The sequence below is a fragment of the Epinephelus lanceolatus genome, chromosome 22, assembly GCF_041903045.1.
Source record: "Epinephelus lanceolatus isolate andai-2023 chromosome 22, ASM4190304v1, whole genome shotgun sequence".
Taxonomy (NCBI): domain Eukaryota; kingdom Metazoa; phylum Chordata; class Actinopteri; order Perciformes; family Serranidae; genus Epinephelus; species Epinephelus lanceolatus.
Window position 1 is genome coordinate 31,454,789 of NC_135755.1, and position 27,977 is coordinate 31,482,765.

Below are 27,977 nucleotides of genomic sequence, written 5' to 3' on the forward strand. Positions count from 1 at the left end.
TTAGAGGTGATTTGGTCCATTTTTGTGTGGCTTAGGTGGACCAAATGGGGGCCATGTAAATACCCTAATATTTGAACTGTTGTAGTTAGAGAGACATCTAAATCATTTTCATAGGAGGTCCCTTGACTGAGGGTCAAGGCCGGATCACCAACAACACAGAAGGGGCAAATGCTCTAAGGCTCCAGAACCTTGGGGGGCCTTAAAGGCCACACTGTGTGTTCACAGCGTGGTATTTGGTTCTTGGGGATTAATTGCAAATTAGTTTGGTAAGAATTCATTTGGCAAAACTAGAAACTAAAATATGAGAGCAATGCGGTGTTGTCTGCACTATTATGAATAATGTTCTGTTTTGTATGACCTTTTGTCAAAATCTAGTTTTAATACCTTTTATTGTTTTTGTTGATGTTATGCTTACATTGTTCTTTTTCCTGAATTAAGACCTTGCAGCTAGAGTAGGAGGAACAGGTGGTTAATAGGGCCCACAGCTCATCGTGTCCTTTAATCCAGTCCTGCCCAGGGCACCTCAATTTTGTTAATCAACCCCTGAAAACATTTTCACATGTTTCTCAACAGACAATTCCTAAGCAAACCAGAATATCAGTGTAAACCCCTCATATTAAGATCATTAAGAAATAGTTTTTACCCAAAAGCTTGTGTTAGGACCAACAATTTACAAAAAAAACATGCACTTTTATTTCAAACCATCATTACAATCTGATACCCATACATATCCCTTAAAACAAATGAAAATCCAGGCAAGTGACCAGGAAAATCATTTCCCCAGGTCACAGTGAAATTTCATAGTTAACATAGTTTTGCAGTAGGCTCAATCGGGTCCCTGCACTTTCCAGCAGTACACATCAGGGGGCACTGTCTACACTAAAAACAATCTGCACATAATGCCATTCATCTGCTGCTCATATTTGTTTTGTACTTACAGAAGGTAACAAATCAAAACAGTAGTAGTACAGTGTGATACATGTGTGCAGAACAAAATAATACTTCATATTTGCCAAAAAGGCAAAAGTGAGTTTTTTAATATTATCCCTTTGGCACATTGCTTCCCATATCAGGGCTGTAACAGAACCCAAATACATACAAATATACAAAATGTAACAACCACTGTTCTTATACAGATAAATAATACATGCCTGGTTTTGCCTCAGTATCAAAAATCACCAGTTTATGTCAAATTCCTCTTTGACAGTCGACTTGTCTTGAATGTTAAAGAGAAGTCCTGCAGGCAGAGAAAACTCTCCAACATACAGATGTCTGTGGTCTCTAGTAAGAGTCCAAGTGTATTTACAAAAGTATCACATAAAGAATGTATTTTACAAATGTACAGCAGGTTTTCCAACTTTAATCCTCTGTATATATGTTTGTGCATACATGACGGTACACAACATGTGAATGTTTTTATCTGTTTAGTGTGTGTGTGTATGTTTAATAAAATAGTATTAAAACTTCCATCCTCACTACATAGGAGAACGAGCAGGGTAAATTATGTATCTGCTATATGCGTGTGTAGCACAGGAATTTGCTTATGCTGTTGAAGTATATAGGCGAGATGAAAACTATGTCAATATGGAGAGTTAATTTATACACCTTTTACGTATTAAAATAAATACCTCCATTTCAAATGTTGTAAATGTCACTGTCATGCTTCTATGCATCCTCTATGTTGGCATAAATACAGCCAATAGATGGCACTAGAGGGCAGAATCAAAAGTTTGACACAACATCAGAGGTGACAGTGGAAGAGGTCGCAATATTGTACCTTTAAACAAAGGCAGCGCTGTAGATGGCAGTGGCCTGTGTGGCCATTATAGGCTATACATTCCGACATGTGAACGGAGAATTCTTTTCACTTTATAACCGACTCATTCTGTTCCGCCATTATTTAAAGTTCTTTCTGGTCTCCTACAGTCATATCACACTTGAACTACACTACACTGCCTGGTGGTACTGCTATGTTTTGTCCGTATCCATAAGCTTCCACAAAACATGCACAAATGCAGACCAAATAAACAAAGTACGGACAGAAGGCTCCATCTGTCTCCGTAGCTAACATTGAGCATACATGACCCCTAAGGAATCACACATTGGTATACTCTGGGTTTTTACTTACAGTTATTATTAGTATCTGATGTGCATAGACTAACACCAGTGCAGTTAACATTTTGAGTTCCACAGCCAGATTGTTATAATGTGTTACCTATGTATGTGTATGATTGTCTTTTTCCTTAGAAAGGGAACAAGCCTTTTCAGGTTGAGGAGAGACCAGTGTGTACCCATAGAACCCATTTTCATTCAGATATCTAGAGGTGAGAGTTCAGGGGACCCCTTTAAAAATGTCTATGCTGGTTGTTGCCTTGCCAAAATTTAGCCCAGCTTAGGAGAGTTATTTAGTCCCCTTCACTACAAGCTATGCTAACATGGTTGGTACTAATGGATGCCTTAGATTTTCTAGTTTCAGAGGATACATTATCTTCACACCATGCGTCTTAAAGAAAGTAATATCGTACTCGTATTATTATCGCCTGGTGGGGTTAGGGGGGCAACTGATTGTATGCCCACTGGCCCCCGCATTAGGGCACCACTGTGTTTTGGCTGCAATATGAAATCTTTATCTGATCCAAAATGTCTCAGCTCTTAAAGCCGCAACAACAGTAAGACAATACGGAGGTAAGAATGTTGCAGGTGTGGCAAGAGAGGAACAACCCCATGGTTTGGATCAGATCCCAAACAGTGTTGTGTAATGGAACATGACACAGGCAAAGCTACTAACACACTAAACACCTCTACAGTAAAAAATCCACGCTCAATACAGAGGTGTTGCAATCTAAGTTTCTGATTTACCAGCGTTCCCACAGCCTCCTCGACTTGTCCTGCGTTTCCTGATTTCCTACTGGTCATGTCTTTGAGTGCTTTCGACATCCCCCACAAAAGGAATGTATGCTGCATTCACCTGTTCGTTACAGCCAGGTAGAGCAGCAGATAGTGTATTGCGAAAGATGAGAAAAGGATATTGTCCGCAATTAAACACTGTAATAGCTGCATCGGAAATATTGCAACATCGTCTCTGTTTGTGCCAGTAATTCCGGGAATACACAGCATAATGTTGATCATCAGAAATCAGGAAGAAATCAGATGTCCAGAAATGTCCAGTTGATGCTTTAGAGTAGATTTTCCGTTTATTCTATTGCACCATGTTCCCACACAATAAAAAGACGCAGCATTGTAGTCAGTTGCATTGTTTTCTGGGCTTTGACCAAACTTTGCCAGTGTATCCACATTTGGCCCAAATCTAAGACCGGAACTGTCCAGTCTTGTAGTTTCATGTGTTCTTTTCCAGCTCCCTGTTAAACTATCTGGGCCTTGTGAATCAGGGAGGCATGGGGACTGACCACAGCCGGACTCGGCCGGGGTTTGGGTCGGATTGTGCCATTAGTCTGCTGATAGCGTGCACTGTGAGCCTCAGACACTTGGGAGCTGTTGGTCTCGCTGTCTTGGTCATCAGGATGCTCCTGGCTGGCAGGACCCCCCAAACCCTCATCTACTTCATCCTCATCATCTGTCACCGCTGGGTAGCTAGAGCTTGTAGGAGGGTGCTGGTGATTCTTGCGGACACTTCCCGGCCGTGAACCCCCGTCTGCTGGGATAATGGCGCTTCCATTTAGCTGCCTTACAATCTCAGTGGACTGTACCATCGGGAAGGACGATGGCGTGAGAGGAGGGTGGAAACGAGTTTCCTGCTGCAAAGACACAGAGTAGTCACACTTCTTAATTGCATCATCATTAGGGTGAGTATGCAAAGGTGAAGCTGGGTGAGATGCATTCCACAATTTGATGAAATCAGGCTTTGACTTGCCCAGAACAACACATGAACAAAGATACACTTACTAAAGAGATGGTGCTGTTTCTCACATATGTCTCCACTCGGAGTCGGTTCTCCTCGTCTCTGTCCAGAAGCTTTTCTCTTCCTCTCCGCGAGTTGTTGTGTAGAACTGGTCTGCCCAAGTAGTCAAATGCTCCCCCTCCTCCCCTGCCACCTGAGATACTAGATCGGCTGTCGCGGCAGTGAGCCTGCTCCTGTCAACACAGGAAAAGACACTGATCAGTATTCACACATACACTGATTAGGCCCACAGATTGTGATCTCTTTTTCACCCTAACTTAAACAGAAGTGACTTTAGACATAGAGCAGTGTTAGTTTGAAGCAGGCCAAATCATAGTGACATAACTTAATTCACTTCTGATGCACAGTAAAGCTGGGGTAGGCATCTTAATTTTGGCATCATTGGGTAAAAATCTGATTATAAGATTTGAGCATAGTGTAAAGTGGTCTGAGAGAACACTACTGCACCTCCACGTGGCTATTTTCAGGCTGTAGAAAATCTAGCCTTTAACCAATCACAGGTCATTACAGAGAGTGCAGCTGTCAAACATGTTAACACACACACACACACACACACACACACACACACACACACACACACACACGAGTGCAGTACTGACAAGCACAAACACACATAGGCAAGTAAACAAACACACACAAGAGTGCAAGACAAGCGCAAACACACAAAGAGAAAACAGACAAACACAGACGCAGAAACACACACACACTAATTATGTTAAAATGTCATTCAAGTGTTTAATGTCACATTTCACCCCAGGCTCTGTTACAACTAACCCAGACTATGGGGTGAATTGTAACATTTCAGTCCTTGTGTTTGAGACTACACCATGCCCTGTCTGTTACAGCTACGCCACTTAATAGCAGACACATGTAATTAGGTCGTATCACATTTTGAACGCACTGGCTACAAAGAGCTGCAAGATACAAACAGAAATGTCAAAAATGTTCTAACCATCCAATCTCCCCTGCAGTTTGTGACCCCACTGCCATGTTGTACATAGGCATGGCAAAACGAAGCCCTGTCCATGGGCCAGAGCAAACTTTCCCATTTACTGTAACAGCTAAATGGTACACTAATCCTTGCTGAGAAAAAGTTACCTACTGTAGCTTTGATGAATTAAAGCAAACATTCAACATATTGGGAAACATGCTTCTTTGCTTTCTTGCTGAGAATTAGATGAGAAAATTGATTCCACTGTTGTATCTATATGCTTTGTCCAGAGGTGACAAACTCCACCTCCCAGCAGTTATATCAGTTACCACTTATCTACGGTTTGTTTTTTAATCTATAAAAAAAAAAAAAGAAGAAGTGTAAAACAGATATGTTGCAGTTTTAGCACCAGACTATTTCTTGACTGAGCGCAGTAACTTCCTGGTATCCGATCTTCTCATTTAACCCTCAGCAAGAAGGCAAACAATTTCCCTTTCCCACAGTTTCCTCTTTAAACATTTTCTAAAAGTGATGACTGATGTGAAAATTTCCTTTGCTAAAAATATCCCTGTTAGATGAAAATTCTGTCACCCTATTGGCAGATTTATTGAGTTATTTAGGAAATACAAGATTTTAAAACATAGTGTAACTGCTGTTGCTGGCGTGCCCTAGGGGCCCTTTAAAAAAATAGTTTTTGCCAAGATAAGCAAGATCATGCAAAACTTAAATGGGTCTGAAATTTCTGAGTAATGTCCCAATAATTTCCAAGATGCTTTGTAGGAAAAACTACAAATGTGAACTGAAAATGTTGGCATTGTACATTTCTGCAAACCACAAATATGTTACATTTGTACTTTTCATATGTATCATATAAATATTTCTAAAGTGACAAAAACATAGGCTGTTTTTTAATGAGTCATCACTGCATTTCCAGCAGCTTTTTAGTCACCAAACGTGGGTGTTTCTTCGCATCCTGAAACTGTTTTTCCACTGAGATAGTGCAGCGAAAAGTAATTTTGTAAGTTTAGTAAGTTTTTTACAGAGACATCGCTGTGTTTCCTGCTGGTATTGTGCCACCAAAGTATTTTAAGCCAAAACTTTCCTAACAATAACAAAGTGTTTTGTGTGCCTAAACCTAACCACACATTAATCACAGAATTGTTGAAATGTAAAGAAATCTAAAGTTTCAACAAATTCTACATAACATTATACAAATGTTACCTATCCATGGTTTGCAGAAACCTACAATGCTAACATTTATTCTGGCAACTGGGTTGACATGTCCAAAGGAGTCTTTTAGTCAGTGCACAGCAAGTTCAGTGAACATGCAAAAATTTGAATTTTGTCAACAAATGAGTATATCAACATGATAAAAAAAATCAGGTAATAATACACAAAAAATTAATTAGTTTATTTGTGTTTAAATTAGGGCTGCCCTTTCATTGACGACCAAACGTAAGTCGACCAAAAAAGTCATTAGTTGGCAAGATTTCATTGGTCGCTTATATGCAGAAAAAAACAAAAACAAATGTGAAACTCTATTAGGAGCTGCACCTTGTCAAAAATAAATCAAAACCTATATGACTGGACCATGTGGGAATTTAATTTGAAAGGACAGATACAGGAAGTGGCCACAATCAGTAGTCAGACAGGACAGGAGTCACGTTAATTTACAGGGCTGGTACCTGCGGTTATTACACAGGCTAGTTAATAACATGTTGAGCAGGAAATCCAAAGTGTTGGATCATTCGGAGAAAGTGAAGGACGAACCCAGCAATTACCATTTGTTGACTACAACCATGATGTATCATCTGAAACATGTAAGTAGCTACATGCCCATTAGCCACTTAGCACAATCATTACTGCTTTGCCAACAGCATCATTAACAGGCGGCTCGCTCTGTGTGTGACGTGCACTTGTAAATAAAATATAGGTCTATATTAATGAAGGTTCATCAGTACAGTTTTGTATTTCTCTGTAATGTAGCACAGTGTTAACAATGTTACTTATATTGTTCTTTCTCAGATCTTGTACTCAAACCACTGTGTTGCACCGACAAAAATATATAATTTAACCATTAAATTAATATCAAATGACGACTATAGACTACTATGAGTTCATCGTTTCCAAAAATTAATAACAAATGATATAGTTCTTTCCAGGACACATCAGGAAGAATAATGCTGAATAAAATTCAAGGGCCACTGAATATCATAAGGTTTTAGCAGTGTAGCTAAAGCAGGGGTGCCAACTCATTTTAGTTCCTGGGCCACATACAGCCCACTTTGATGTCAAGTGGTCCAGACCAGTAAAACCACTGTATAATGACCTATAAATAAATAACAACCCATTTTTCATTTTTTCCTGTTTCTTGAGGTACATGCTAAAAATGCTCATCCATTTGCTAAACAGATGATAACCAGCCTGAGATGTCTTGAGAAAAATATGTGCAATTCAGTCAGTACCACTCACTACCACTCACTGTCATTCCATGTGCATTCTTCCATACATGTCCACTCCTGTGTAGTAATGCTGGCATCACCACACCAAACTAACGTGGAAGCTATTGAGGAAGCAGGTTGAGTTATCCCCTGCCTTACAGACTATTTACAAACCAAATGTTTTGGCAGTGACCTAGCGACTGGGTTGGATAGGAGATAGAAGTCTGTTTTGCACAAAGATCAATATTTTTAAATATGACCATAATAAGTACTCACTGTTTTGTCAGAGAGCTGTGACTCACTGTTTAACTTGGGCCAGAAATATGGCGCCTCTTAGCCTTCACAAGTGCATCAATATGAGTCACCAGTGGGCCAGATTAGATCCCTTAATGGGTCAGTTCTGGCCCATGGGCCGTATATTTGATAACCTTAGTCTCAAGTGTTAAAGGCTGATAACTGCAGCAACCATATAAAGAGTTTAAACAGTGAACTGGAATAACCTTGTACAGAACACCATGGTTCAGGTCAGCGGTATTACATGACACCATAGATGAAATTAAGGGGACAATTTGACATTATGGGGGCGGCACGGTGGTGTGGTGTTAGCACTGTCGCCTCACAGCAAGAGGGTTGCCGGTTTGATCCCTGGTGTGGGAGCCCTTCTGTTCGGAATTTGCATGTTCTCCCCGTGTCAGCGTGGGTTCTCTCTGGGCACTCCGGCTTCCTCCCACAGTCCAAAGACATGCAGATTGGGGACTAGGTTAATTGGTGACTCTAAATTGTCCGTAGGTGTGAATGTGAGCGTGAATGGTTGTTTGTCTCTATGCGTCAGCCCTGCGATAGTCTGGCGACCTGTCCAGGGTGTACCCTGCCTCTCGCCCAATGTCAGCTGGGATAGGCCCCCCCCCCCGCGACCCTCAAGAGGATGAAGTGGTTAGAAGATGAATGAATGAATGAATTTGACATTATGGGAAATATGCTTCTTCGCATTCCTCGTTTTTTGTTTCAAGAAATTCACAAGCCCTGCGCTAAAAACATAAGGCCCTTATCAATATCTGAGATGCACTAGATTCCAATTTGAAACACTGAAGATCAGAACTTATTCATCTGGCATCTGGGACAGTAAAGCCTCACTTTACAGCCCTGGCCCTGCATGCAGAGTAAGATAGATAACTAGACTGACCCCGAGTGAAGACAGGCTGGTCCTTATGGTCCCCTCCACCCTCAGAGGGATGTTTTCCTCTGTCTGCAATGAAAAGAAGCACAGGGCTGGATTAGCTGTGGGACTGTAAAAAAAAAAAAGTCTGCGCATCTAACATCATGCCCTTTGTGAAGCAATGATGGATGACAGATGTGATATTATCATTGATTGACATGTTATTTGGTAGTCATCACAGTACAGAGAAGAATCCTGTGATAAACGATTGTGTGAAACATGTGGGACCAGCAGCCTGAATCAGGTCATGCAGACACAGGAGAAAACACAAGATGATGCTATAGTAGAACACTATGCTCAGTATGAAAAGAATAATTCAGTCATAGTACCGCTCCTCTGGTATCTGTGCTGACAGAGTTCATTCTCCTAAAAGAAGCTTGCCTGGAGAGAGTACTTATTTCCTCCCTGTAAGAAACAAGACACAGAAAGAAAGAAAGAAGGAGAAAGATATTTAAATGACTGAAGAAATTGGCAGAGATCCACTGTGAATTATTTTTGTGAATTTTAGGTTTTAATGTAGTTCATACTGCATATTTTTCATTCTTTATTTAGTTTCATACATAGTTTCTGCTGTTATTTTGCACATCCAGCACACACAGTCATTTATCAACTGAACTTGACATTTTTTGCCGTTTTAAATCTACTTAGCACGCTCTACTGTTATAACTGTCAGTGCTAATATGCTTAATAGCCCTGATTTGCTCCATTCATAGTTATTCTTACTGGCTCAGTCTTCCCTGCGGATATTGTTAAAGTTTCATCTTATCTTATCTCATCTTAATTAAGAAAATCACAACATACTTCCTCTCAGTCAGCTCCCTCTCCAGCTTTTTGTTCTTGCGTTTGTGATGGCAAGTGACGCAGATTACAACAATGAGCATCAAGATGAGCAGCCCCCCGGCCACAGCCCCCACGATGATCATCAGCATGTTTTCGATCATGGTCTGCCCCTCGGGAGCATCTGTAAAGCAGAAAGTCAGCAAGGGAAGTTGGCAGATCTATTCTCACAGTGAGTCTTAGTATATAGTGTTGACATTGCTGTCATCTACCTTCCACACTAATCTCCACTTCCGCCTTCCCCACTCCCACATCATTCTTCGCCACACACTGGTAGGTGCCTTTGTCTGACAAGCTTAGGGGTCGCCCAAAAGCTAGTGTTCCATTAGGGTGGGGGATTACCCCTTCTGGCAAATCTCCACCAATTCTGCAAACAGGACAAAACAGTTACTTTACAGTGCATTTAGATTAACGCATAGACCTCATAATCTGGGTTAAGTGGTAATCCATATTTTTTACAAATGTTTTGTCATATATTCAAAGAATAACTAATCGTTAGGGACTGTACAAAAAAAAACCCTCCTCACAAAATCTTATAAGTGACGCTATTGATTGATGCAATGTATTTTGTCATTAATGACTATTAAATTTAAATCTTAATATGTTAATAGAAGAATAATTTTAATATCGCCACCTGATCGCACAATGGAGGTGTAATTAGCAACTGTGGACAACATAACAAAATGATGCATCCTGTTTACAGATATTCTAGCCAGTCTTTATTTTTGAACCAATAGCTGTCCCTGTCACTTATTCAAGTGTTTTGACACATTTAACTTTAAAGCTAGGGTAGGCAGTTTCATTTTTTAAGTCACTGGGCAAAAATCCTACAATAAACTTGTAATTCATGTGGTCTGAGAGAAAAATAGACCTCTGGAGTTCCTCTTGGCTCTGTTTTAGGGCTTTAGAAAATCTAGGCCATGACAGGAGATGTTGTCCAATTGTAGGCCATTTCAGAGAGAGGGCAATCCTATTGGCTGTTCCACAATTACAGATGGGCATGCACGCCGCTTCAGTGAAAGCCTGATTCAATAGCAGAGAATCTCACAGGTAAGGTTGCTATTATGGCATTTGCAACAACAGCCTACACTGCAAAGCAACCCAAAAAAGGAAGACAGACTTCTCAAAAAGAGTCTGAAAGAGAGTCTGATGGTAAACACAATGGCAAAAGCATTTCAGAGATGGAGAGTAAATGTTGCAAATAGTTTAGCTTTTTGCTAATGGGAGTTAAAGGCTCACGGCTGTGGCATCAAGTTCAGGTTTATGCAGCTAACTTAAGCTAACATTAGAGCCTCAAAACACAGTATGTTCTTAGCCTCACCCCTCACAGACAACCTCAGCGAGAGAAGAGAAGGCAGCAGCTCCAGAGACAGACCCCCAGTCGGCCAACACAAACTCAAGCTCTGGGGGAACCGCACAGCTCTGACTCCCTGCCCTGGGGAGTGAGGCGGAGGGACTATGGGGTGGCTAGCAGCTAATTCTTGTCGCATTTGTGGTCTCGTGAACAGAAGGAGACAGCAGGGCACGAAGGGGTTAGTCAATGCACAGTCTGCAACTCTACAATGACTAAGATTAGGACAGAGAGGTCAGAGCTGCAAGAAGGGGATGTACGTATCTTCAGATTCTGCCTTTTTTTTGGCCTTTAATGTACTTCTGCTTTCTTTTTTTTCTCACCCCTTCACCCCACCAAATGGAAAATACATCTTTTCTGACTGACTTCACAAGTGATAAAAAATTGTCACTTGTGAAGTTGTAATTTCCGTGGGATGCCATATGCTTTATTCAGCCATGTTGCCTATAACTGCTCATGCTGACCACACTACCATTTCTGCTTTTTATTTCAAACTAGAACACATAAAGCACATACACAAAGGACAGTTATGCTTGTATAACACAGGATTAATCAGTGAGGTAGAGTAGAAATCTGATTTATTTATATTAAAAAAACTCTCTTTTAATCTATGTTACAGCAACATAATGCCCCTCATTTATTTGGAATCACCATATATTTCCTGGTAGTGTGACTCAGGGATGATGTTTTTAAAAAGTCGATGAGCAACACAGTCCAGGGTGTTGCCTCACTGTTGTTGTTTTGAGCACATTTGATTTAATCATTTGAAACAGACTTGACCTTAATGCCTGCCTATAGCTGGGAACATTATCAACCTGCATTGCCCCAGAAGGACAGAGTGTATTTCCCCAATTATACGAACATATGCACTCAAGTAAACTTAGTTTCTATTCACAGAGGCCACACTAACCCCCACCACACACAGAAAACAGGAACTGTCTGTTTTTTTCACATACGCAGTAGACACACCTCCGTGATAAAATCTCACACAAAATCTACACATTCTGCTTTCTCTTCCTCCTCTCACCCCCTTGCCTTGGCTCACCCCAGCCCCTCTGCCTATACCTGCTCCCACTAGTTCACCTCTCTCACTGGGGCCGCTCATCCCTTTCCCTTTTTCTTCTCATCCCCCCTCTTCCTCCCTCCTTCGTGTGAAACTGTCTCATCTGTCTGCTCTCAGCACAAGTCGCAACACGACACTGTGACACCAGCTATTACTTCACCCGCCGCCTTTTATTGACAAAGCTAACAGGTTTGCCCGCTGCTGCAGACGCAGCCGCACATTTGTGTGTGTGTGTGTGTGTGTGTGTGTGTGTGTAGGTGTTCATGTGAAATGTGTGCATGAGTAAGGAGAGGTTGATACCAGAGATTTTGAGTGCTGACTCGGTGCTGTGTATGTGTGTGTATACATGTTCACTTATGAGTGTGTATGCTTGTGTTAATGGTATTTGTCTGGTGAGCTGTACTCACAAAAACTCATTTTACCAAGGTGTGTTTCTGTGACTAACAGCAAGTGATATCTACATCATCGTCTGGCAAATACACCTCAAATCAGAAGAAACCTTAAACATTTTACTCACATTTCTTTATATTTTAGGAGTTCCTATGCCCCGTCAAAGGAATTTCTCCCTTGGGGCCTAACTGTCTCTGATCATAATGCCATGGGAGCCATTCCTCTTCCAGTCACTTTGAGTAGCTCATGTTTTTCGAGCCAAACTCCACGCCACACCCTAAGAATATTAATGCACCAAAGGAATTGGCTTAAAGACGACAACAGGTGACTCAAGCAGAAGAAGACGGATCTGAGTCAAACCCTCGTCTGGCGTTTAAAGCTGGCCAGCAATGTGCCACATTTTTAAATGACACACACAACATTTGAATGTGTTAGTTTCCACTGAAGCAGCAAAATCCACAGGTGACAATGCTAGGGCTTGTTTGGTTAAGTCACGTGGAAAGGGTGGAGATCCACCACAGCGTCACTGCCAACTTCAGATCAATTTGATAAACTTCAGATATAAAAGCTGCAGAGTTTATTCATGTTTACTTCAATAGTTTCTCATTGAAATGACATTTGTATGAGGTCAAACAAAAGTACTGAGTGCATTTTCTTCTTTTTTCAACTTTTGTGGAGCCAATTTTCTCCATACATGTTTTAAAGTATGTCAAAAAAACACTTTGCTATGGTGAATACATTAATTAACATGGTTTTCCTATATAAAAATATTTAAAAATCTGAAAAGGGGTTGGCAGCAGATCTACTCTTTCTCCCTCATTGAGAAAATCTGGATCTGGCCCTCCGCCCCAGCCACCACTGCTACTTGTGGAAAGTTTTGCTTTTGCTTTTCACTTTCTTCAGCACAGGCACAGTGCTAAAATGAAGTGTGGAGATAGGTCTGGCTATGTGAGACTGGCACGAGGTTGACTGGTGAAAGAGCAGTGCGTATCAAGATCGTTAGCAGTAGCATTAGCATGAGCATTAGCATTAGTGTTAGAGGAAAAGCCTCAGTCAGTGCCAGCCTCAGATAGGGAGTCTGTTGTGCATCAAAATCGATGACTCGTACATGTATCAGAATAAGTGCAGTTAGCTCCTCTTATTTAATTTTGTTGTTTGTTAGCTTGTCGGCTAATGGGCGGTGACTAACACAACATTAGTAGCAGGGATGCATAAAGAGAACTGGTTACAGTGTGGGAGGTGGGACCTCATTCATTCCTATGAAAGTTGCTCGGTGGCTCATGAAGCCAAAAAAGTTTGACATCCGAGGTACAGAATTACTCATATATTCCACATCATTGGGCCCATAGAGCATGTGTACTGGAGACTTTCTCCGGCTAACTGCTAATTTCCAATTTAGCGCTTTGCTAACTTGAATGCATGGGGATAAAATGATTTAATCGTGCAGCTCTTTTAGACGTTTCGAAATGTTATTGGACTGAATGGATCAAATCCTACTAGTGAAACCAGTCATTTTGTGGGGGTTGTGCCACTCAAAAAATGTATTCAGTGATTTCGAGATGTCTCTTTAACATCTAGTCTATGAGATACAATCTTTCTGGGCCACATGGCGTCATGTGATGGACCTGGATGCTGTGGTTCCACAGTTTGGCCACTATATCAAATTGGCTTCTTGTACCACTTGTAGGAGTTTTTACACATACAATTATACCTGCTATGGTGGGGTTTTGGTAGATAGTGTAACAAAGCTCCAGGGTTTCATTTACATCCAAAAACTGCACACTCTACCACGTTTGCTATCAAAATTTTCATTATGCTAATGCTAACTCGCGCACTCTGTACCGACAAGTCCACTCTGCACTGGAGGTTTTAGGTGTCTTTGCTGCTGATGTTTCAAAGTCTGTTACCCTCTCCATATGTGTTTCCCGTATTAGACAGCGATTGGCTTTCGTATTAGTGGCATACCTAATCTCGCTCGCCCTGGGCAGCCTGCATTTGAATCTCAGATTTTAGGGAAGTGCAAAGACATCGTCCTCTTCAGTAGAAGAATGTGAAAACACCTCTGTAGTGACAAACTCTGTACAGATTCAAGTCAGTATAGTCAAAGTCAGACATTTTAGGGGACCTACACAGGAGAAAAACATATTTTTGAGTGGAGGGGATCTTCAATTCTTAAATTGTTTTCATTAGATTTTTTACATCATGTTCATTTGTTAGCAGTCTTCTTCAGTGCCATTGTGAGTGTACTGGTACATTTCTTGTGCACTGCCACACTGTCAGTCAGCGGAATACGCTTAACAGATGGCAGGAAACCATCAGCATGACTGTGTATGACACCAGCAGGTTTGCGTGCGCTCATGATACAAACAAAACAGAGGGTTAGTTCTTTATTTTCCATACACTCTAATCAGCCAATTGCACACAAGAATTTGTAAGTCTAATACAACTGCACTTATGACTTGACATGAAACTGGCAAACATCTCTATTTAAATCGAGTTAATAATAAAAGATGAGGTCATTCTCTCGAAACTGATCATTAAAATTTATAGTGTAGCCCACGTCAATATTGCTTTGAATGAAATGCTTTTTGAAATAGCTTGTTGGCCCCTGACAATGCCCTGAGTGCAACCTCACTGAACATCCCATTTGCCCTTTTGACTGGTGTAATCGTAGCAAAATAATTGGTACAATTACTCCCAGAGTTACGAGAAAAGTAACAGTGACCAGACACATCAGACGGTTAGTCACTTGAGTACCAGACAGCCGGAGAGGGAGGCGGGTCCTACTGTACCTGATCCAGGTGAAACTCTGTGGTTTGGGGTTTCCTCCACTCACACACCTCAGGGCAGCATTCTCCATACCCACGATCCAGTCTTTATTGTAGCCAGCCACCTCTGCATGTGGAGGGACTGAAAGGAAGAACAATAATTCATCAGGGTTGTTTTGCCAGGGAACATGGAACATTGTAAAACAAAAATAGGACCAGGACCTAACGTGCAGCAGCTATGGCTGAATAGTCAAGCTTTTAGGAAGCTGATGCAGTTGTGAATGACAGCTTTCAATGATACAACATTTCACAAGGAACCAAAAATAGTCTTAGTACCCTGAGTATTTCCTGTAAAATTATCATGTATTAGATTTCACATTAAAGTCATAAATAAGGAAAGGGAATTTAATATGGTAGAGTCATTTGGGTACTGCAAACCAAACTCAGTAATAAAGAGAGGAATGTGAAAAGTGATACAGTGCTTGTAAAGTCTCTTCCTGCTTTGAAGTAATATGGCAGTGATAAAAACAGGAAGTAAAGCTCTGAAAGTGCTACCAGTGTGGAAAAACTTTTTTTTCTTAGATGGTCTTTGAATGTTTTGAAAGTATCATTGTTTTGGTTTAGAGTGTGTTTTTAAAGGGACCAATTCAAACCTTGATTTGTAAAATGTAACAATGTCTTCTGTGTGATGGTGATAAATACTCACAATGCACCACCAACTTGTTTGGGATCCTGCGGGGGCCCCGTAGAGTCGGATGCCACACCAGACAGTCCAGCTTCTTGCCGTTCATGCCCCTAAGAGGGTGCAGGGAGTAGTGTGAGGAGACCGCCCCATTGTCGGAGCTACGATTGACGGACTGGCCGCTCAGGTCGGTGTCCCAGGAGAGGCGGGGAGGCGGGCGGGCTACAGAGCGACAGGAAGCGGCCTGTCGGTAGGGCTGTCCCTCCACCAGGACCACAGGTTCCAGGGAGGAGATGGGAATGGCTGGAGGGGGGGTTGTTACAGTGTTTGGTCAGAGTGAAGATAGTGATGATGAGTCAACACTCTTAGCAGGCAGAGCTGAATGCACACATAGACTTAAAGACATCTGTAAACAATTTTCTCAATCAGCTATTAAGACTGACTGGTACATGAACACAGTTTTCAACAAAATTCAGAAGTATTTCCTTGTTTCAAATAACAGATTTCTTTATTTGTGTTTTTGTTGGTGCTTTGCTTACTGGTTTGAAGTGGGCGGAGCTCAGTTATAGAAAGCTGGTGTCATGCATTTCCTGCTAAGTTTTAAATTAAGTGTTAAATATTAACTTTATTATAATAATTTTAGTTACTATTTTCACATTCAGTGCTATAGAAAATCCAAAGCTTTCAGGGCCTTTAGTACTTTAACTTCTTAAAACTTCAGGTGGAGGATTCAAGTCACATGACTCGACTCGAGTCTGACTCGAGTTGCAAATTTGATAGTTGATAGTTTGTGATTATGACATACATATATACATATATATATATGTTAACTAAAATGTAAAGTCCTTAAAAGTTCTCTGTCTCAAGTCAAAGTCCAGTCTCAAGTCAAGAATACCAAGTCAAAGTCAAGCTGAGTCCTTCATCAGTGTTCGTCAAGCAAGTCTCAAGTCCTAAAATTTGCGCCTGGAGTCAGACTCTGGTCAAGTCATGTGACTTAAGCCGGTCAGTATGGCCTGACTTGTCACTTCCTTGACCTAAGGAAAGACTGAACTTGACGTGTTTGATTCTAACCACAGTGACTTGGGACTTGCTTGAGACTTGAAGGTTAAAACTTGCTTGTTACGTGGACATGCGACCTACTCCCACCTTTGCATAAAACAAATAAAATAGTCAGCTATAGTTACTTGTTATCAAGAGAAATTCAGTGTTGGAGCCTAGGTTAAAAAATGGAATTCGCATGTTGAAAAACAGCCATGCAACAAAAAGAAAGATTGACCGTGAAGGGTGAGCAGACAGTGGCACCGAGAAGGGGTGGCCAGGGGGGCCATGACCACCCTGATATAATTGCTGGCCCCCACACTGTTGAGAAGGCTTGTTCCCAGTAAATGTTTAGATCCTTACAATCAGTGTGCCCCTTCAAATTAAAACTGAATATATCTTAAATATGACAATCCTCCGGGAACCTTTGACACTCGAGAGAAGGATAATAATGTAAAAATGTTGGAATATGTATATATATTAAAAAAAATTGCTGTCTCTAAAAAGCCATCAGAAATATATTATCAGAAATTATTGTCATTAATTCCTCAACAAAATAAAATTACATTATGTTTGCTATTCTGGTGATTATCACCTTATAAGGAATACAACAAATGCTTTAATTGTGAGAAACGTGTGAGAAAAACGACAAATAAGGTGATAGTTAATATGTTGATAGTTAATATGTTGTTATAATTTTATTATTGTACATTATTGGGCCTTAGGTTAGATGTGAATCAGGTTGTGAAATATTGACAAGCAAACTAAAAAACAGTCATATTGATTCCCATTGTGACTAGATAGACTTTGGCAATTACTGTCAATTTTGATCCTTGTGCAAGATATTAGCACTCCTGTTTCTGCAGTTACAAACTTGACTAAGCTATACTTTTCTACTGTATGACCATGACTGAATGAAGGGACTCACTCCACACGGTGAGCGACATCGCTAAGTCAAAGTTGCCGGAGGGGAAGGTGCTGATATGGCAGAGGTATTTCCCCTCATCAGAGACTTCCGTGCTCATGATGACCAGAGAAGAGTCCAATGTGGGGTCGCTGCTTTTAAAGCGCACACGACGAGACCACGTACCAAACGCTGCAGAGAGGCAGAAAAGAGGGAGAGAGACAGAGTTAGGAAGGGAGAGAGTTTCAAGAGCTTATGATGAGGGATGTGACACAAAAAATTAAGTCCAGCAAGTTCAAAAAAGGCCTTGGGAGCTTTCCTTTGTCACTTTCAGTTCCATACACATGCTTGCACTCATGCTAGAAATTACATTTACATTCTGGGCGTTTAGCTCAAGGTCTTTTTCTGGCATGCCTCACACTCACAGTCGGTGTTAGCCTCCATTCCTAATTCAGCACAGTAAGAAACGAAACCAAAAATAAACAGTGCAAAGATCAGAATCTTGGCACCTGAAAATATTCCTGTGATATCACAGCAAAATTGTCAGTTTCTCACAGTCTTGAGTTTATTTATTTATTTTAGATGGTTGTGAAGACCTGCCTTAAAGCTCTATTCGTTCTATGAGCAGAGGAAAAAAGCCTCCAACCAACACTTGCCAGCTGAAACCAGAAATTTTGCTCGGTGGAATGAGCACATCAGACTTAGTGCTATGACAAGAAGAAAGTTACTCACTGTGAGGAAAAGAGAAGTTATTCTTAAATTAACTTATTTAGCATGTGGCAGACAGAACACAACTAGAGCTAGGCTACGGCGCCAACCAACCTGTCTGTCCATTAGTATGGTGTGCAGTGATGATCTGCTCCTTGTCGCCATCGGATTTCTCCTTATACCAGGTGACCTGCACCAAAGTTTCATCAGTTGGCTGGTAGCGACAGGGCAGTATGGTCTCCTCCTCTGCCAAGGAGAGTATGGGATCCTTTGGAGGGAGATCCACAAAGTCTCCCCGTATCACTGTAACTAAAAGAGGAGACAGGTTGGTAAGTCATCACATCTACCCAAGAAATATAAGAGATGTAGAGAGAACAAGATGCCAAGCAAAACGAGTCCTTTGAGAGATCCTGCAATTGGCTGATTAAATGATAAATAATTTCATTTTGAAAAACTTTGTTTCTTGCATTCTGGTGACTTTAAAAGACTCAAAAAAAGAAAATAACATCTACACTGCATTTTTATGTAAAAATACTTTTAATTCGCTTTTACTTGACGTTAGCATGATGTAGCTACATGTAGCTAGCAGTGTACTTGCAGATGGGGGATGATCGTAACGGAGAATAGCAGCATTTTCTACCCTGAAAAATCACCATTAAAAGCTTCAGACACAACCAGACATGTTCCAGCAGGAATATGATCTGTGGTTGGGGAGAAATTTACAACATCGGCACCCAAGTTTACATGTTTCCCTGATGTTAGCATGTAGTTACATATAGGTTAGCAGAGTACTTGCAGGTGGGGGATGAACGTAACGGAAAACAGCAGCTCTTTCTACACCATAAATAGCTTCTTAACACATCACACTGTAGTCAGAGTACAAAACAAATGTCGAATAAATGAGATAGAATGGTAGGAAACCTGTGGTATTGCTCACAAGGATTCATTTACATTATAATCTAAAACTTTGGCTACATTTGATATTAACATTCTTCATTATAACACTAAGACACAAAAGCACAATAGGTCCCCTTCAAAACTTTCCGTAAGACACAAGACTTATTCTTTTCAGGGTGTCTGAAATTTGGTTGAGTATTGCTTTCTCTTAGTACTTTCCATCTCTCTGTCCATCTCTCACTCAAAAATGTCAGAGGATGAGGCGGGAGCAGCTGTCTTCACCGTCACTAGCTGTTTATTTGTTGTCTGGGTGGAAACAGCAGACTTTCAGAGTAGAGGTGCATACATGCTTTACAATGCCAGAAAAGGGTTGTGATAACGAAAAGGAAAATATGTCATCAATGCAGGACATGGTGATTAATGCAGCAACTTTCTCAATAACTTGCCCATTTTACGACAAGTTGGACTAAGTTTTGCGTGACTGTTCATTGTTTAGCCCAATGGAAGGTGATCAGTTGGATTCTGCTGACAGTAATATCTCCCGCTGTAGGACACAACCGCTCACATGAAGAGCAAGAGCGCTTTGACATAAGTTCGATCCAGTCACCAGAAAAAATGTTGGAACTGTATGTTTCTGCAAACCACAGATACCTGCATGTTAATATGTAGTCGATACCTTGAAACTCTACATTTCAACATTGCTATGGTTAACAGGTGGTTGGGTTTAGGTTAAAAAAGCCACTTGGCTATGGTTGGGGAGAAAAATCATATTCTGGATTAAAATGCCTGGTTTTGGTGCAACTATAACTGCTGGAAAAACAGCAATAGGCCCCTAAAAACACCCACGTTTGGCAGCTAAAAAGCCATTGGAAACACAGCTGTGATTCATGAAAAAAAAACAAAAAACAGCCGCTTTTGTTCTTTGTTGTTCTTGGACTGTGATCTGCAGCTTGGCAGGTGTCACCTAGGAGTCATTTCCACCTCATGATAACAAAGTCAGCTCATGTCACTTTGGAATAGTTGATATGATACGTATGAAACATACAAATGGAACACATCTGTGGTGTGCAGAAACGTACAATGGCAACATTTTCTTCTGGCGACTGGGCTATCCAGTTATGTAACAACAAAATCTGAACACAAGTGACACATGACAGGGACAGGGGGACAGCTGAGAAACATCAAATTTTAAAATCAAGTGTTTATAGGGTCTTAGGTTCAATGTGTAATACAGTGACACTGACCACAACACAAAATCCCTACCAGCTCTACCACATCCCTGAGAGTGACCTTCGACCTGCAACCTGAACCTGTAGTTCCTCGAAGAGCATGTAAGAGAATAATAATTGCTAATTTACACACTCTGAAGCCAAAGAACACTGCTCTTCTTGCTAATTTGCCAACTTCAAAAGAGAGCAGAAGCTAATATTACAAAAGCATGTGCACCTCTGGGGCGTCGGTGGCTTAGTGGTAGAGCAGGCGCCCCATGTACAAGGCTGTTGCCGCAGCGGCCCAGGCTCAACCCCAGCCTGTGGCCCCCTGCTGCATGCCTCTCCCCCCTCCACACTCAACTATCCTATCAATTAAAGGCAAAAAATGCCCTAAAAAATATCTTTAAAAAAACAAAGCATGTGCACCTCCCTCCGAAGAATGTTGTCTAGCCTTACTACTTTATCTGTGCTGACCTTTCAAGTTCAAGCTATAGCCATAGGCTACTTATCTAGGTTGGGTAGAGATCAAGTCACAATCATTTCTGCTGCAGCTTCCTCTTCGCCATCATTTATTTGCCTTCTTCTTGCAGCGTTTTAGATGAGAAGATGGATACCACTCTCATATCCACCCACTGAATATAAAGCTCCAGCCAGCAGCCAGTAAGTTTAGCGTAACACAAAGGGTTTTCATGAGATACAGTTGCTCAGTGTTCTGGCCTTGGATCAAAAAAGGTTTAACATCTACAGAATGATTGAATCGGGTAAAAATATCACGGCATGTATGACAATACATATTCAGACATCAAACTTTGACTTGAATGCTAGATGAGCACAGACAGGGTTTAAACAGTTCATGCAGAGTGAAGACAGAGAAGAGGGAGGAGAGAGAGAACAAGTTGTCTATGAGGAGAAGCACAAGTAAAGATATGTCGCTTAACTAGTTGTTCGAGATAAGCTTTCAAAGTAAACTTACAGAGGGTTACCACAGTGTCTGGACAGAGCGAGACGTTCAAGGCCTCAGGAAACATACAAGACGTAGAACACGTACACTGTGTATTGTGTGCATGTCACACTGCAATGCTATAAACCACAAACACATCTCTTTCATATTACTGATTTTCTTATCTTCTGTTTGATGTCGACAAATTATAATGTGACAGATTATCGTCTGCTGTCCTCCAGCAATCTCATAAAGTACACACACATTAAGTGAATATACAGTCACGAGATGTAGATCACGACAACCTGCATTTAATGGTAAACAAGAAATGTTTGTAGGTGCGCTGCTAAAGTAAAACTCTGTGTTGTGTAAGTTCTACTAATGCCATCAAGTGTAATGTTTGCTTATGCTACCTAAAGCCTGGACAGGTGATTCATCACCACAGTGTATTATTATATTGCTGCTCTTGACATCAGGCTTCTGTCGCTGGTGATTGATTCTCTTTCAAAAGGAGCGATTTCCTGATGATGATGACACCATTGAGACCGGAGGAAAACAGCTTGTATGGAAAATGAATTTCAGCAGGTGGATGACTCATACACACTGCTGATTTATCAATTCACAACATGACAGACCATGTGCATGTAAGGTGAAATACAGTACATCTGGCCTTTTCACCACTTGCCCCTACAATGGCCTAATGACCAGTAGAAGCGAGCCTCTTATCTATGATCACTGTTCTCACTGTTTGCTATCATAAACAGTAGTTATGGTGCTGTAGACAGTCATGGTAACTTGTTTTAACTGATCACTAACAGGATCTGTTGTCACAAGTCTACATTTTCAGGTTCACCGTTGTGATCTAATCTTGAAAGTATGTAAGTATTAGTGGTAGAATTGTTACAAGAGAACAAGGGGGAGACTGGGGGCAATTGTAGCAATTCAAATTGCACCTGTCAGATATGAGACAGAGCCATGAACTAATTATGCACATAGTCTATGATGACCCCTCCTTGCCTGCCAAAGAACAACTGATGTCTCATATGTGTAAAAGTTTTGCTGCAAAGAGTCATTTATGAGGTATTAAAGTAATTTTGTCATTAGTATTTTCCTCCTTTAATGTCTATGAATTTAATCTGTCTAGTTTTGATTACCATTATGTTGTCTAACAATATGTATATAATATATATATATATATATATATATATATATATATATATATATATATAGTTTTGCGGAGTTGGAGTTGTTAGACAACATAATGTCAAACAAACATGGGACTTTCACCCAGGAGACGGGTATTCATGTCCTATGTGAAATCAAGTGAACTTTGAGTTGTTTTAAGGTACATTGTCACCATGTTTTATTTTCACAAACCTAACCTACGTAACTTTACTTTCCTAAACCTAACCCACGTAACTTTCCTTTCTTAAACCAAACCTACAAAACCTTACTTTCCCAAACCTAACCTATGTAAGTTTCCTTTCCCAAACCTAACCTACGTAACTTTACTTTCCTAAATCTAACCTACATAACTTTACTTTCCTAAACCTAACCCACGTAACTTTCCTTTCTTAAACCAAACCTACAAAACCTTACTTTCCCAAACCTAACCTATGTAAGTTTCCTTTCCCAAACCTAACCTACGTAACTTTACTTTCCTAAATCTAACCTACATAACTTTACTTTCCTAAACCTAACCCACGTAACTTTCCTTTCTTAAACCAAACCTACAAAACCTTACTTTCCCAAACCTAACCTACGTAACTTTCCTTTCCCAAACCTAACCTACGTAACTTTACTTTCCCAAATCTAACCTACATAACTTTACTTTTCTAAACCTAACCTACGTAACTTTTCTTTCCTAAATCTAACCTATGTAACTTTACTTTCCCAAACCTAACCTACGTAACTTTACTTTCCTAAATCTAACCTACATAACTTTACTTTCCTAAACCTAACCTACGTAACTTTACTTTCCCAAATCTAACCTACATAACTTTACTTTTCTAAACCTAACCTACGTAACTTTTCTTTCCTAAATCTAACCTATGTAACTTTACTTTCCCAAACCTAACCTACGTAACTTTACTTTCCTAAATCTAACCTACATAACTTTACTTTCCTAAACCTAACCTACATAACTTTACTTTCCCAAATCTAACCTACATAAATTTACTTTACTAAACCTAATCTAAGTAATTTTTCTTTCCTAAACCTAACCTACGTAACTTTACTTTCCTAAATCTAACCTATGTAACTTTACTTTCCTAAACCTAACCTACTTAACTTTACTTTCATAAACCTAACCTACATAACTTTTCTTTCCTAAACCTAACCTAGGTAACTTTACTTTCATAAACCTAACCTAAGTAACTTTACTTTCCTAAACCTAACCTACATAACTTTTCTTTCCTAAACCTAACCTAGGTAACTTTACTTTCCTAAACCTAACCTACGTAACCTTACTTTCATAAACCTAACCTACGTAACTTTACTTTCATAAACCTATCCTACGTAACTTTACTTTCTTAAACCTAACCAACATACTTTTACTTTCCTAAACTTAATCTACGTAACTTTTCTTTCCTAAATCTAACCTATGTAACTTTACTTTCCCAAACCTAACCTACGTAACTTTACTTTCCTAAATCTAACCTACATAACTTTACTTTCCTAAACCTAACCTACGTAACTTTACTTTCCCAAATCTAACCTACATAACTTTACTTTACTAAACCTAATCTAAGTAATTTTTCTTTCCTAAACCTAACCTACGTAACTTTACTTTCCTAAATCTAACCTATGTAACTTTACTTTCCTAAACCTAACCTACGTAACTTTACTTTCATAAACCTAACCTACATAACTTTTCTTTCCTAAACCTAACCTAGGTAACTTTACTTTCATAAACCTAACCTAAGTAACTTTACTTTCCTAAACCTAACCTACATAACTTTTCTTTCCTAAACCTAACCTAGGTAACTTTACTTTCCTAAACCTAACCTACGTAACCTTACTTTCATAAACCTAACCTACGTAACTTTACTTTCATAAACCTATCCTACGTAACTTTACTTTCTTAAACCTAACCAACATACCTTTACTTTCCTAAACTTAATCTACGTAACTTTTCTTTCCTAAATCTAACCTATGTAACTTTACTTTCCCAAACCTAACCTACGTAACTTTACTTTCCTAAATCTAACCTACATAACTTTTCTTTCCTAAACCTAACCTACGTAACTTTACTTTCCCAAATCTAACCTACATAACTTTACTTTACTAAACCTAATCTAAGTAATTTTTCTTTCCTAAACCTAACCTACGTAACTTTACTTTCCTAAATCTAACCTATGTAACTTTACTTTCCTAAACCTAACCTACGTAACTTTACTTTCATAAACCTAACCTACATAACTTTTCTTTCCTAAACCTAACCTAGGTAACTTTACTTTCATAAACCTAACCTAAGTAACTTTACTTTCCTAAACCTAACCTACATAACTTTTCTTTCCTAAACCTAACCTAGGTAACTTTACTTTCCTAAACCTAACCTACGTAACCTTACTTTCATAAACCTAACCTACATAACTTTACTTTCATAAACCTATCCTACGTAACTTTACTTTCTTAAACCTAACCAACATACCTTTACTTTCCTAAACTTAATCTACGTAACTTTACTTTCTTAAACCTAACCTACATAACTTTTCTTTCCTAAACCTAACCTAAGTAACTTTACTTTCCTAAACCTAACCTACATAACTTTTCTTTCCTAAACCTAACCTAGGTAACTTTACTTTCCTAAACCTAACCTACGTAACCTTACTTTCATAAACCTAACCTACGTAACTTTACTTTCATAAACCTATCCTACGTAACTTTACTTTCTTAAACCTAACCAACATACCTTTACTTTCCTAAACTTAATCTACGTAACTTTACTTTCTTAAACCTAACCTACATAACTTTTCTTTCCTAAACCTAACCTAGGTAACTTTACTTTCATAAACCTAACCTAAGTAACTTTACTTTCCTAAACCTAACCTACATAACTTTTCTTTCCTAAACCTAACCTAGGTAACTTTACTTTCCTAAACCTAACCTACGTAACCTTACTTTCATAAACCTAACCTACGTAACTTTACTTTCATAAACCTATCCTACGTAACTTTACTTTCTTAAACCTAACCAACATACCTTTACTTTCCTAAACTTAATCTACGTAACTTTACTTTCTTAAACCTAACCTACATAACTTTTCTTTCCTAAACCTAACCTAAGTAACTTTACTTTCCTAAACCTAACCTACATAACTTTTCATTCCTAAACCTAACCTAGGTAACTTTACTTTCCTAAACCTAACCTACGTAACCTTACTTTCATAAACCTAACCTACGTAACTTTACTTTCATAAACCTATCCTACGTAACTTTACTTTCTTAAACCTAACCTACATAACTTTACTTTCCTAAACTTAATCTACGTAACTTTACTTTCTTAAACCTAACCTACATAACTTTTCTTTCCTAAACCTAACCTAGGTAACTTTACTTTCCTAAACCTAACCTACATAACTTTACTTTCCTAAACCTAACCTACATATCTTTTCTTTCCTAAACCTAACCTAGGTAACTTTACTTTCCTAAACCTAACCTACGTAACTTTACTTTCATAAACCTATCCTACATAACTTTACTTTCTTAAACCTAACCTACATACCTTTACTTTCCTAAACCTAATCTACGTAACTTTACTTTCTTAAACCTAACCTACAAAACTTTACTTGCCAAAACCTAACTTACATAACTTTATGTTAAGTACATATATTCACATATAGTATGCACAAAGCTAATGGGGCACTCATTAGTTAAAGATCATATGAACCATTGTTTGTGCATTTTCATAAGATATCACACATATGACATATCATATGTACTTTGAACAAAAATGTGAATCTCATGGAGGTGCAAGAGAAAAGAGTCAGGAGTTTACCAAAATCATTAAGATTCATCCACTGGGGATCATGAATGTCAATCATGCCATGGCAATCCATCTGACAGTTGTGAAATTTTAGTCATTGCTGTCCGTAGAGCTATGCTGTTAGCATGACTATTAAAAAACATGAGAGTCAAGAAAGAAAGCCAGAACAAGAAGAAACTTTAAAACATTCCAGTACAGTCTTGGTCCCACTAACTTGGTGTCCATACAGTTTTGATAATACTGCAATATAAAGGGTCTCATGTGTGAACAGAGCATGTGACTCTGAGCATTATACTGTCCATCACATCACGCATGATTCTGTTAATCCACTCCACACTGATTTCAGTGGAAATAATGAACATTCCAGCCAACATAACCTGTTCCAGGTTCACAGGTTTGGTTGTTTGTGTGTATCTGTTTCACACTGAGCCGCTCTTACAGATGTTGATTCAACATCTGATGTGAGAGAATCTGTTCAGATATGTCAGTGGGTTGGATGTGATTCATGCATTTACCAGCAGACCCAATGAGTGTACTCTGCAGACAGGTGTGTTTTTCCATGAATATGCGTGTGCGTGTGTGCGTGTGTGCGTGTGTGTGTGTGCGTGTGTGCGTTTATCACCCTGAGGTTTAAGCCATACTGTGGAATCTGCCTGTTCTGCATTACTGGAATAACACATGGCCTATCCTGCTTTTAAAAATACTTTTAAAAGCTTTTAATTTTATTTATCATAGTCCAACATTCTTTAAGTACTAGCATTTTTTTTTATTTATATTTGATATGTAATCTGCAACACTGTTAGTGCGTAGGCCCACTGCATTTACAACATGTGCACGCACATCTAGGCTTAGGCAACACACACACATAAGAAGGGTCCACGCAGTTCGTCTGAATTAGACAGCAGGAGGGGATTTGATCAACAGCAACCTGTTTTTCCAGAAATATCAGACAAATGTTTTCTTTAACGGCACCACTCCAGCTAAGTCTATCCCTAAAACTAGCTGCCTAGAGTGTACAGAACTGAGCTTGTGAATAAGCATGCATTCATAAGAAAGAAAATAAAGGTAACATTATGAAAGACCAGTGTTTACTTCACCATACAGATATTCAGTCTGCTGCCATGGCATTATAAACAGGCCTATAAGACTGTATTAGAATTATAGGAATAGATAGGAGATAGAAGTACTGCAGAAAATCATATCTGACACCAGACAGGAAAGAGACACATACTGTTAAGTCTTAAACTTCTGCATGATATCACTTTGGACTGACATGCATGTAAAGCCTTCTTACCAAAGATCCCGAGGACACAGAGACACAGAGACAGTCTGTTCAGCTGAGGTGTCATTCTCCTCGGCAGGTACTGTTAACTGTGCACAAGCTGGGACAATTTCAGCGCTGAAATAAAGCTCATCAGTCCAGGTAATGGTATCCTAAATGACAGGCATGTGTGAAGCACAGAGGCGGACTCATGCCTCCATCCTTGATCCCATCCAAAGCCCCGTCCCGAGCGAGAAACGTGAATGTTATAGTTGTTTGAAGTCAGTCCTTGTGAAAAAGTGTAAATCCTCTCAGTTTGGTTAGGTGTTGCTTTGTCAAGCGCACGCCATCATGTTTGCCCTTTAGAAAAAAAGAAAGGCGCAGCTCTACCTGTTTGGGATACACCTGTTTGTGCTTCACCTCTCCCTCTGTCT

General features: G+C 39.7%; 1 protein-coding gene across 1 annotated transcript; it reads right to left on the minus strand.

The window, feature by feature from the left end:
• Positions 1–372: 372 nt before the first annotated feature.
• On the minus strand, positions 373–27,977 carry nectin4a (nectin cell adhesion molecule 4a). Its single transcript, XM_033651804.2, has 11 exons — positions 27,577–27,977; positions 18,363–18,557; positions 17,565–17,732; positions 15,623–15,901; positions 14,941–15,058; positions 9,557–9,711; positions 9,309–9,468; positions 8,837–8,912; positions 8,475–8,537; positions 3,904–4,092; positions 373–3,755 (listed from the first exon to the last, which is right to left on the minus strand). The coding sequence occupies exons 1-11, from the start codon at positions 27,629–27,631 to the stop codon at positions 3,363–3,365; spliced, it is 1,851 nt and encodes a 616-aa protein (XP_033507695.1). The 5' UTR covers positions 27,632–27,977; the 3' UTR covers positions 373–3,362.

Excerpts from the sequence above, each read along its gene's own strand:
- nectin4a (XM_033651804.2), bottom strand. The coding sequence starts at position 27,631 with ATGACACCTCAGCTGAACAGACTGTCTCTGTGTCTCTGTGTCCTCGGG. Across the intron at positions 15,902-17,564 it reads GATGTCGCTCACCGTGTGGA|CCATTCCCATCTCCTCCCTG; the intron begins GTGAGTCCCTTC and ends CCCCCCCTCCAG. Across the intron at positions 3,756-3,903 it reads GAAACAGCACCATCTCTTTA|CAGGAAACTCGTTTCCACCC; the intron begins GTAAGTGTATCT and ends GTGTCTTTGCAG.